Genomic DNA, 12,673 nt, shown 5'->3' with positions numbered 1-12,673 from the left:
AGAAAAGGAACCAATGGACATCATCCATTCCCCATATCCCCAGCAAAGGCCTAGACCAGGGGTCCCCAACCCCCAGAGCCGCAGACCAGTACCGGTCCGTGGCCTGTTAGGAGCTGGGCTGCACAGCAGGCGAGTGAGAGAAGCTTCATCTGCCGCTCCCCATCACTCGCATTACCACCCGCACCATCCCCACACTTCATTCCCCACCCCACCCCTACTCCCCCCACCCTCCCCTGCCGCCCGGTCTGTGGAAAAACTGTCTTCCACGAAACCGATCCCTGGTGCCAAAAAGGTTGGGGACTGCTGGCCTAGACAGTTTAAGGGCCAATTTTAGCTATGCCCTCAAGGAATAGATCATTCCTGAAAGGTAGCAGAATATGTCCCCCCAAAATTATGTCATTGGGCATATTGATTATTTTGAGCTGTAGGCACTTGAAAAACAGCACATGAAGGGGAAAACTTTCTCTGAACTCTCCCCCTTATTCTGCCTAAAGACAAATCTTCCAAAAGGAACTCAATTATCATAAATCCCTTCCCTGGGAGTTTCATCAACTAGAGAAGATTGAGTCATCACAGGAGAGGAGGCTACACCCAGACAAATTTTGTCGTATCTCCCATCTGCTCTTCTAAGGGTCCATTTATCTCTCCTAAGTAAACATTTACTCTTCCCTAAGAGGTCTACATCCCCTCCCCCCCATATAGATGCTATCTGAGCCTGAATTCCAAGCCATCGAGTGTTAGATTCCCCTGGGTATCGACAAAGATTCTTTCTTTAATCAAACTTTAGTCAGGCTCCTGAAATTTCTCCTAGGCCTACCTGTGCACTTCCTTGCAAAATCTAGTTTTAACAAGAACCCTGGTATGCCAGTTTAGCAAGCGTCTCCCATCCGCCACAACTGATCACCCTCAATATTGGGTTCCTCATCTTCTACCATTCCCCTAGGTGTAATCATGCCCCATAGGGGTAACAGAAGCTAGTGACTAATAGAGATTCTTGAGCTTGTCTTACAGAACAACAGATAAGGGAACAGCTTGTTAAAACCTCTCTGCTTATAAACTGCCTTCACTGATCAGCTTGCTTTAGTTTTTTCCCCTCTCCTTAACTGCATACCCTCCAAGCTTCACATAGCTTAGGTAATACACCACAAGACACCTTAACCACCCCACAGATAACACCTCGGATGTATGGGGTTGCTATGGTAATGGGGGCAGAGACTTAAGTTGTTTTTTCGGAACTTAGAGTCAGCTCTTGTTCAGTTCGAGCTAAGACTGGTTGGGACCACGGGCCCTAACACTGGGCCTGCACAGGTGTTGGATGAATGCTCTTTTGTTGTCAGAGGGCCAAAACCTCCACCCCCAAATCATGCTAAGCACCTCCATTTTTTAACATGCATCCCTGGAAGAAGCATGTAACCAAGATGTATCTGCACAGAACACCGACTACCTCACTTTTCCCCTACCTCCAATCACCTTTCCTCACACCTAAGACCACCCTGCTCCTTTACCCCATAAATATCCCACCTTTGGGAGGGTGGATTTCAGACTTGTTCTCCTCCCTTGGCTGCTTTGTGAATAAACTCTCTCTGCTGCAAACCTTGGTGTCTGAGGTAACAGAGGTAATGTCTGACTACCCTAGCCTGTCTTCACCAAGAATCCCATTATATTGGTTTAGCCAAAACCCCTCCTGACCCCGTGTTTCCTCTTAGTAATTAAATTCCCATTTATCCATGCTGTATTTGCAATAGAACCCAGTTCTATACTGAGGTCTCTTTCCCCCTATTGTATGTCCCAAATAAAATACGTTTTAACTGCCTTAACTACTGTCTAGCTCTGTTTTGTTTTGTTTTTTTAAACAGTATCTCCCATGTATATATGCAGTATACGTGTTGTTAAAAACAGGACAACAGGCCCCAAACGGAGTCACTTATACTAAGATCCACCTTACCAAATCAAGACTTAATTACACTTTTGGCCTTTCCAAGAAATGTAACTGAACAGGACCTGTGGAGCCTTCCCAGGACAGAGCCCCTCCCCCATATCTTCTGCTGTAGCTCCTCTTAGAAGTGCCAAGATAACAGTATTTCATGCATATTTCCTGAGCTTTTCAGATGCTAAAACCACCACCACATGGAAGAAATTAGCTACTTGATGATCATGAGCCTGTAGCCCCCAGACCTACTGGTACCTAAGGATTGATAATGTTAACTGCCCTGTTACCTCAAGATCAACCAATCAGAGAATTGTGCATGAACTGAGATGACAGCACATACCCTGGGATGCCCCTACCCTCCCCTGACCTTTAAAAATGCTTTGCTGAAACCCTTCAAGGAGTTAGGGGTTTTTTTTGGGCACGAGCCACCTGTTCTCCTTGCATGCCCCTGCAACAAAGCTTTCTCTGCTCCAAACTTCGACTTTTCGGTTTGTTTGGCCTTACTGGGCGTCAGTAACAGAAACCTGCGTTCGGTAACAGAAATAGAATCTTAAAGCCAGTCAGTCAGGAACTACCCAATCAACACTAGTGAGGTAATCTGCCTGACAGACCCGTGCCATCCCCTAAAAGAACGTGACCTTGACACAAACAATCCACTCTTTTTTTTAAATTTATTTTTTTATACAGCAGGTTCTTATTAGTTATCTATTTTATACATATTAGTGTATATATGTCAATCCCAGCCATAAAAAGGAACGACATTGGGTCATTTGTAGAGACGTGGATGAATCTAGAGACTGTCATACAGAGTGAAGTAAGTCAGAAAGAGAAAAATATCGTATATTAATGCATATATGTGGAACCTAGAAAAATGGTACAGATGAACCGGTTTGCAGGGCAGAAATAGAGACACAGATGCAGAGAACAAATGTATGAACACCAAGGGGGGAAAGTGGCAGGGGTGGGTGGTGGTGGTGGGATGAATTGGGAGATTGGGATTGACCAATCCACTCTTTGCTAGCCTAACTTCCTTGTCCCACTCCCTTCTGCCTACAAGTCTTTCATCTTTTACAGATCCTGGGAAGAAGATCCTTTCTGTCTGCTGGATGGGACGCTGCCTAATTCATGAATCGTTGAAGAAAACCAGTAAGATCTTTTAAATTTACTCCAGTTGAATTTTGTTTCCTAACAATGTTAATAAACTTTTGTTTTTCTTTTGTTAATCTATCTTTTATGACAGGGGTCTCAGCCAAGAACTCGAAAGGTAGAGGGAAAATTGTTTTTCCTCCCCTGTATTCCCAGTTTGTAAAATCAGTCCTAGAGCACAGAAAGTGATGGGAAGCTGCTTGACTCATTTAGGAGGCAAGCAATAAAAATGCTATTGGAATATTCAATACTGTAAAGATGTCAGGTCTCTCCAAATTAATCCATAGATTCAAAGCAATTCCAATCAAATCTTGGTAGTTTCCTTTTTCTAAAGTGAAAATGATAGGCTGATTCTAAAATTCATTCAGAAATACAAAGGGCTAAAAATAGCCAAAGCAATCTTGAAGGAAAATAAAGCTGGCTGGTTTTATTCTATCAGACACTAGTATGTATTATAAAGTTAAAAAGTAATTAAAATAATGTCGTATAGGCACAAGAATGATCAAATTAACCAATGGAAAAGAGAATACCCAAAAACAAGGCCACACATACAAGGTATCCTGATTTATCACAAAGGCATCATTGTAGTTCAGCGAGGAAAGGATGGTCTGTTCAGAAAATGCCAGGCTAGGACTTCCCTGGTGACGCAGTGGTTAAGAATCTGCCTGCCAATGCAGGGGACACAGGTTCAAGCCCTGGTCTGGGAAGATCCCACATGCCTCGGAGCAACGAAGCCCATGTGCCACAACTACTGAGCCTGTGCTCTAGAGCCCGCAAGCCACAACTACTGAGCCCACGTGCCACAGCTACTGAAGCCCGTGTGCCCCGAGCCCATGCTCCACAGCAAGAGAAGCCACCACAGTGAGAAGCCCGCGCACCGCAATGAAGAGTAGCACCCGCTTGCCACAACTACAGAAAGCTGGCGCGCAGCAATGAAAACCCAACACAGCCAAAAATAAATAAATTTATAAATAAATAAATAAAGTTGTTTCCTGAAGATGGAAATTCCTTCTTAAAAAAAAAAGAAAAAAAAAAAAGAAAATGCCAGGTTAACTAGACATCCATGTGGGAAAAAAACATATGTTGACCTTTACTTGATACCATACAAAAGTCAGTTCCAGACGGATAGCAGATCTAGAAGCAAAAGGTAAAATAAAGCTTTTAGAGAAAATAATCTTTGTCACCTTAGATCAGGCAAATATTTCTTTAAAGGCACTAACCATAAAAGAAAAAGGTTTACTTGGATTATGATAAAGTTAAGAGCTTCTGTTCATTGAAAGACACTATTAAGAGAGTGCCACACACCTCCTGAGATATTTGAGGTACACAGATCCAACAAAGGACTTATATCCAGTATATGTAAAGAACTCCTTCAAATCAGTAACAAGAAGAGATAATCCAAAAGGAAAATATGCAACAAACTTGAATTGGCTTCACTAAAGTGGATACAAAACTGGTCCTTAAACATATAAAAAGACTCCCCCTTTCCTTATCAGAGAAATGCAAATTAAAGCCAAGAGGCGATACCAGTACACACCTACCAGAATGGTAAAAAGAGAAACTGAAATTAGCAAGTGTTGGTGAGGCTGTAGAGCAACTGGACCTCTCCTGTACTGCTGGTAGGAATATAAATTGGTACAACCACTTTGGAATAGTGTTTGGCAATATCTACACAGGTGAATGTATATATTTCCTATGACTTAGCAGTTCCACGTCTAAGTATATACTCAACAGAAATATGTTCAATAAGACATATATACTAAAAGGTTCATACTAGCACTGTTCATAATAGTCTCTAACTGGAAATCACCCGAAGACCATTAATAGTAGAGTGGATTTAAAAATGGTCATGCATTCACATGGAATACTACAGAGAAATAAAAAATGCTCACATGACCATATGGATGAATCTAACAAACAAAACCAGAGAGCAAAAAGTCAGAGCAAAAAGAGCATATACAAATGGAATTGCCCAGTGTGTAAACTATAAAAATAGACAAAAGGAATCTAAGTTAGTTATTACAAGTCTGAATTGTGGTTATCTTTGGGGTGGGGAGAAGTGACTGAAAGGGAGTAAAAGGGAGTTTCTGGTGTGCTGGTTGACGTTCAGTTTCTTAACATGGGTACTGGTTACATGGATGTATTCAACATGTGAAAATTCATCAATCTGCACATATATGATTTGTGCACTTTTCTTACGAATATCATGCTGCAATAAAAATTAATGTATGTGACAAAAAGCAAATAAATTAAACTACAAACTAAAAAAAATTTCTAGAAGTATGGTACGGTTAAGTAACATATGAAAAACGTATGCAAGGGACTTCCCTGGCGGTCCAGTGGTTGAAACTTCACCTTCCAATGCAGGGGTTGCAGGTTTGATCCCTGGTCAGGGAGCTAAGATCCCACATGCCTCACAGCCAGAAAACCAAAACATAAAACAGAAGCAATATTGCAACAAATTCAATAAAGACTTTACACCGGGTTCACATCAAAAAACAAACAAACAAACAAAGTAAAACGTATGCAAGTCGTAAGAAGCTAACATCCAATAGTAAAATGAGCAAAAACTACAAAAAAATGCTCAAGAAAGAAATAAAAATGTTCCCAGTAAATGCACAAAATGTAAATTAGAACAACAGAATGCTATTTTTCCTATAAAATTAACAAAGATTAAAGGAAACTAATAAGGTTGCTGCTGAGGATTTGGTGAAAATACTCCTAATGGAAACTTGAATAGGTATAACCTTTCTGCATAAGTCTTAAAAAATGTTCATATCCTTTGACCCACTAGTTTCCCTTCTAGAAATTACTATAAGGAAAAATCAGAGATGCAGTAAAAGATGGACTTATGTCAGTGCTGATTACAATTGTATTTTGAAACAATATAACCAAGAATGGGAAAATAGTTATATTATGATACACATACATGATTGGATATTATGTTATTGTTTTCAAAGAGTAATGAATAGGAAAAGACTCACTGAAAAATACATATAAAATTCTATGTGGTATATTTTTTGTGTTTTAAAAAATATCAAACATACATTTGAATAGAAAAAAGTCTGTAAGAACACATACTATAATGTTAATAGTGGCCATCTGTGGGTGGTAGGAAAATGAGTGATTTTAATTTTGTGGCTTGTTTTCTACAATGAAATGTTCTTTGAGCATGTATTACTATTATACTCAGATATCTAAGAATAGGGTAAAAAAGTATCCACCCACTTTCCTCTCTCTAGCAATCTAAGCAACATAGATTTTTGTCTCTTCTTCATCTCCCACATTCTATCTTGTAACTGTTTCCTCGATTTTACCTTAGAAGTATCTGTCCAAGCCATTATTCAATTATTTCTTCTCTCTTTTCCAGAACTCAGGCGCTTGCCTTCCCTACTGACCTCCTCAAATCCAGGCACTCCCTTTTGGTAAAAGAGCCCTATCTTCCACTACTTCTTCATTCCAGCCCCATCAAACCACTTTATATAGCGACAATCCACACTCAAGTCCCTGAAAAATCTACACCAGGTACTTTCACACCTCCCAACCTTGAGATACTCTGTTCTCTTTCCTTATAATGCATTTTCTCCCTTCCATCTCTCTAAACATATTCACAGTTCAAGATCCACCTCCAATATTCATATACTGGGTGTAGTGTCTCCGAGGCCACAAGAACAGACAGCGGTTTCCAAATCAATCCTCCAATGACAGTTTGTATATGTTTCAACATTTACCATTCTGTACTATTTATTGCGTAGCTCTCTGATGGTATGGAATGAGCCGTTTCTTTTAAATTTCTTAAAATCTTGTCGGATGAATGGATTTTAGTAAAGTATACATACATGCCTTATACAGGGGTGTGACTTTTCACCTGTGTCTGATAGACAAATGGCAACAAAAACACTAGACTGTTTTTTTGTTTTTGTTTTCATTCAAGATGGCAGAGAACGTCTTAAAATAGTCCCACACAAAAGCACTCACACCCGAGCCTCGAATCAGAAGAACTAGCTACACCTAGCGCAACAGCAAAGGACAAAAGAATTAGATGCTGAGATGCCCCGGCCCAAATCACCCACAGTAGGTCCCACACACAGATCTTAAACCACGGTATAAGAAAACAAAAACAAAAACTAGCACCTGCTGCCTCCATTCCGAGGGCCACGCCTCGACCGCGAACTGTGACCTGGAGCATTTCTGGATACTGACCCGAACAAATCGGGGACTAAAAAGGGGGAGGCTAAATCGTACGGGTGAGTAGGAACAAGCAGGGTTCTAGTCCACCGGCCTGGCCGGGTATTCTGGGAGGGCCCGAGGCAGAGGCCGGGCGCGGCGAGAGAGCCTCAGGCTACACCTGTCAGGCTGCATCCAACATTAGGCCCGGAAATTGCCGAGATTCGGTGACCGAGGCCGGCAGGAGCGTCACCCGATTCCTCGCGCCGGGATCTGCCTCTCGCCCGGCCTCCTCGCCTTCTCCCTCGTCCTAATCAAACAAAGGCAATTCACACGCACCGCCATTTTCCCCTTACCTCAAAAACCACCTCTTCGTCAAAATCCGGTGTCATCCTTCTCCGCCATGCCACCCGCCTCAGCACGATGGGAAATGAAGGCGGGAGAACCGGCTGCATGCGCCCAGGCGTCTGCTTCTGCAGGTCCCGTGAGTCCAGAAAACTACAATTCCCAGCATGCCTCACAGCTCACGCCCCTTTTTCAGGCCCGCTCATTGGCGCTGAGCTTGAACGTGTGGGCGGGAGGGGCGGGAACGGGCTGAAACTCGGGCCCCCTGATTGGAGGAGACTGGGGCTTTTGTCCGCTTTTTACGGCCGCGACTAGCAGGGGGCGCCTGGAGCTCTGATTTTTTTTTGGAGCTGGAGAAGGGCGCGCGCCGGCGAAGCCGCGGTGAGCACTGCTCGTGTGCGCGCGTGGCCGTCTGCCGGGAGCTCGGCTGGGCGGCGCTCGTGCCCGCCCGCCCGTCGCCGGCGGCTCGCGCCCGGGAGCGCCGCCGGGTCCCCGGAGCCGGCCGCGTCCTTTGTGCGGCGCTGGGGTTGCGCCTCGGGGCCGCGGGACGGAATGTGGGCTCTGGCGGGGCTTTTCTCTTCTGCCCAAACTGTTGAAACAATGGACTGTAAGGGGAGCGGGGATTGAGGGGGGCGAGCGGGGAAGCGAGCTGCACGGGGGAATCATGACTTCTGCCGCCGGTAAGTGACGGCGCTCGCGCTGCCGCTGGAAAGTTTGTAGCGAGCGCTGCAGGTCTTGGGCTCGGAGCAACTTTGTCCTCCGGGATGGGTTAGCGATATTCCCTCTACCTTTCCTCAGGACTGTGCGGAGGAGACGGTGTTTGCTGCCGGATTTGTTCGTCCCTTCGTGCCAAGAGGGGCTCTTTGGAAATAGTGTGTCTCTTGGGACCTCCTTTTAAAAGAAGACCGTGTTGGGGGCTCTTAGCGCCAGGTGAAACGGGAAATGTAAAGAGGGCGTTTACTTTTCTCTCCTAAAATTTGAGCGACTTTGCCTTTGCGTATGAAAATAGTTTAGATTCCCATGTTAAGAAATCAGTTATTCTAGGAAAGGGCAGTGTTCCCGGAGTGTTGAACTCGGCGACTAGGCTGAGTGGCTTTAACCCCTAATGTCGACTGGAAACCCTGACCCTTATTAAGTAAAGAGGTTTAGACATTTTTACTCCTGTTTGGGTGGTTTTCCCCCGGTTACCTGAGGAGCAGAGGAGTAGAATTGCCGATGCCAAGGTTTTGGTTCATCTTCATCCAATTTTTAATGGATTTTTTCCCCTATTTCTACCTGGTTAGTGTAGACAAAGCCTGATTTTTTGTCTGCCTCCTGTCGCCGTTTCCCTTTATCCAAATGGCAAAGCCCGTTGTATTACCTTTGTGTAGACTTTGAAGAATTCTGGACGTTGTATTTCTAAACATTCTGAAGGAACAGTTCCTATTTTCCAAAATAATTACTAAAGTGGTGTTAAATTCACTTATAAGAACATAGGTTAATTTTTAAGCCAGAACTTAATAACGTATTCAGTATTAAGAAACATTTTTGCCCACGTTGTAATAAATAAGCTTTCATTAGACATTTTATAGTAAAATAGTGTAAAGCTTCACCACAGTTACTTCTAGAACCAGCATGTAAGTATCAGATTAAATTTTCTTAGCTTTTCTTGGCATTTATTTTAAATTCCTGCATCTTGTAACTGTCAAACAGCACTCTAAATATTCTGGTTTGTATTCTTTCTAAAGCCTAGATATATTGGAGGTTGTACGGCTAGGTGTAATCAGATTACAACTAACGAGGCAAGAAGTTTAGCCAATAGGAATAAGAAAGCAAGGGATGAAGTGTTCCCATAATAGTATTCCTGAGGAAGATGTTGTGGATCTTTCCTTTTTGATGCTATATGTGTGTACAGGAGATATGTCATCGTGTACTGGGAATTATGTTATTTATAAACCCTCTTTTCCTTACCAGAGGGAGGCTTTCTACTTACTTGAGGTGAATTATTTTCATCCTAAATTTCTGTGCCTCACTTTAAGTTTTATTAAGGAACGAGTCTAATTTAATTTCAATTTAAAGTGGTTGGAGATTTTAAAATCCTTCCAGCCAACTTTAACTCTCCAGTGTCAAACACATTTAAAATTCATACCTTATATGTATCAGTTTTCAGTTCCAGTCCTAACAGTTTATAATGAACCCATACAGAAGCATTTAATTTACATTTAAATATGTAAACCGGATCTAGGTCTCAGTCTGGAATTTTATTATTCTTTCATTTGAATGACCCTCGAATAATGCAGACTATTTTTATATTTTATCAACTTTATAATTAAAGAAGTCCACAGACATTTTTGTGGTGTTTAAAAGAGGGACACTTCCTGTGTTTAGCTGAGTTAGTTGGTTTTTAGCACGGTTTGCTGAGAAGCATTAACTACTTTTTCATTCTCCCATCTGTTAAGATTTATTATTTTTTCTCATGTCTAAATGGAGAATATGGAAAAGAACTGGGGTTTTATTTGTATCCTACTCTTATAAAATTATGTGTTCATCATTCTTACAAGCTGTTTATGATGCTCTTTGGAACAGTATTCAGAATTCATTAAAACTTTAGGAATGTTATTTGAAGTTGGGGGAGGGGATGTTTGTTTACAGGGACTCTAATCTGTGGTATTTGGGATGGTTGGCTTAATTTAAGGCAATAAGAAAAATGTAGAACATCTAAGATATATGTATCCTGAAGAAGAGCTTGCTTTGTTTTTCTGTGTCTGTGAAAGAGTAGGCCCACAATAGAGATTTTAGAATTATTCTAATCAGTATATGAAAAAAGGAGAGATAATTATAGAAATATATTTCATATATTTTTGAACATGTACAGGTCTCGGTGTACATGTGCTGTGCTTTGCTTTTTGGCTGGTCCAATAGCTAAGAAAGTGTTGCACGTGGACCGCCGCCATCTGTGTGTAATAGATGATGAGTAATAGATGATGAGTGTGTTTGTAATTGTTAGTAAAATGGTACTAGTGCTTTACTTTCTTACCTTATTTTTCCCTGGAGCCAAACAGCTGTGTAAATAAAAGATTTGCTGCTATGCTCTAAAAAGCTTTGGGTCTGACTGTTGATACAGTATTAATATCCAAAGGTGCTGGATCCATTTCCAAACATCGTGCACTTATTTCAAGAGTTTGACATTGGAGCAGACCATAATATAAAGGCTTGTTATTTTTTGAGCTGTGTTTCTTTCAAAATAGAGCCACTAAAACATAAAGAAATAATTTTAAAATAAAAAAAATAATAATGATGAAGGACTTCAAATATTGCTATTCTATGACTTAGTTGAACACTTGTTCCTACTAATAATTAAGAACTTAGGGACTTCCCTGGTGGCACAGTGGTTAAGAATCCACCTGCCAATGCAGGGGACACTGGTTCAAGCCCTGGTCTGGGAAGATCCCACATGCTGTGGAGCAACTAAGCCCGTGGCGCCACAACTACTGAGCCTGCACTCTAGAGCCCACAAGCCACAACTACTGAGCCCACGTGCCACAATTACTGAAGCCTGCACGCCTAGAGCCCGTGCTCCACAACAAGAGAAGTCACCACAATGAGAAGCCCGCACACCACTAAGAAGAATAACCCCCCCCAAAAAAAGAAGAAGAATAACCCCCACTCGCCGCAACTAGAGAAAACCTGTGCGCAGCAACGAAGACCCAACGCAGCCATAAATAAATAAATTTTAAAAAAGAACTTATTCAGTAATCCTATTGAAGTTGATTCCTGTTAACTTTTCAAAATATTCTACATTTAAGTGGATATTGATTTCTATTTAAAGAAATATCTTGTTATTGAGATATAGTAAAGACTATGCGTATGTGGCAGCTCTGACTGTTCCCAGGCCCTATGTTTAGCATTGGGGATACAGCAAAGAGACAAAGTACCTGCCCTCCTGGAGTTTGCCTTCTAGTGGTGAAGACAGAGGGAGGTACACGGAAGAAAAATCACACAGGGCAAAGTGGCTAGAGAATCTAAGGGTTCTCCTGAAGCAGATATCTCCTGAAGTTACCATCTCAGAATCATTTAGGCTTTAGAGATCTGTTCAGCTCCCTCATTTGCAAGTAAGGAAACTGAGGCAACCAGTTCTCCACAGAGGCACACCCAGTTATGTTATTGGCCTCCTCCAATACACGGTTAGCTAAGCCAAAGCTCGCAGTTCTTTAATTCAGTGAGTATGTGTTGAGGCAGTTAGGTACATGATGCTGCGCTATATCTGTTGGTAATTGACCATAATTCATATAGTTAATTGAATTTCTAGGACACCAAGAACAGAGATTTATGAAAAATGATTGAACTAAAATAGCAAAAAGTGGTTGGGTAAATGACCCTGAAGCTTTTGAAAAGGCTCTAAGATTCAGAAAGTAAAAGATTAATGAGACAGGGTTTTTTTTGTTTGTTGTTTTTAGTTTTGGTAAAATACACCTAACATACATTTACCATCTATACTATTTATTTTATTTTATTTATTTTGGCTGTGTTGGGTCTTCGTTTCTGTGCGGGGGCTTTCTCTAGTTGTGCGAGCGGGGGCCACTCTTCATCGCGGTATGCGGGCCTCTCACTGTCGCGGCCTCTCTTGTTGCGGAGCACAGACTCCAGACGCGCAGGCTCAGTAGTTGTGGCTCACGGGCCCAGTTCTTCCGCGGCATGTGGGATCCTCCCAGACCTGGGCTTGAACCTGCGTCCCTTGCATTGGCAGGCAGACTCTCAACCGCAGCGCCACCAGGGAAGCCCCCAATCTGTACTATTTTTTTTTTTTTTTTAGGTTACGCGGGCCTGTCACTGTTGTGGCCTCTCCCATTGCAGAGCACAGGCTCCGGACGTGCAGGCTCAGCGGCCATGGCTCACGGGCCCAGCTGCTCCGCGGCACGTGGGATCTTCCCAGACCGGGTCACGAACCCGTGTCCCCTGCATCGGCAGGCAGACTCTCAACCACTGCGCTACCAGGGAAGCCCCCATCTGTACTATTTTTAAGTGTACAGTTCAGTAGCGTTAAGTACATTCATACTGCTGTGCAGCCAATCTCCAGAACTCTTTCCATGTTACAGAACTGATATC

At 42.5% G+C, this 12,673-nt stretch overlaps 2 protein-coding genes across 9 annotated transcripts in view; one reads left to right on the top strand and one right to left on the bottom strand.

The window, feature by feature from the left end:
* Positions 1-7,693, bottom strand: part of VEZT (vezatin, adherens junctions transmembrane protein) — a 73,319-nt gene extending 65,626 nt beyond the window's left edge. For 6 of the 7 annotated variants that reach the window (XM_082850169.1, XM_082850164.1, XM_082850166.1 and 3 more), the window contains exon 1: positions 7,600-7,693. In XM_082850169.1, coding sequence (XP_082706295.1) covers positions 7,600-7,635 — 36 coding nt within the window. In that variant the 5' untranslated portion in view covers positions 7,636-7,693. The remainder of the gene's footprint in view (positions 1-7,599) is intronic. The other variant, XM_082850170.1, reaches the window with a different exon arrangement.
* Positions 7,694-8,248: 555 nt separating this feature from the next.
* FGD6 (FYVE, RhoGEF and PH domain containing 6) overlaps positions 8,249-12,673 on the top strand; it is a 108,899-nt gene continuing 104,474 nt past the window's right edge. For both annotated transcript variants that reach the window (XM_082850163.1, XM_082850162.1), the window contains exon 1: positions 8,249-8,268. In XM_082850163.1, coding sequence (XP_082706289.1) covers positions 8,253-8,268 — 16 coding nt within the window. In that variant the 5' untranslated portion in view covers positions 8,249-8,252. The remainder of the gene's footprint in view (positions 8,269-12,673) is intronic.

Source organism: Leucopleurus acutus (assembly GCF_964270905.1).
Source record: "Leucopleurus acutus genome assembly, chromosome: 11".
NCBI classification, from domain to species: Eukaryota; Metazoa; Chordata; class Mammalia; order Artiodactyla; family Delphinidae; genus Leucopleurus; species Leucopleurus acutus.
Note: the sequence above shows the minus strand (reverse complement) of the source record. Positions and strands in the feature narration are given on the sequence as shown.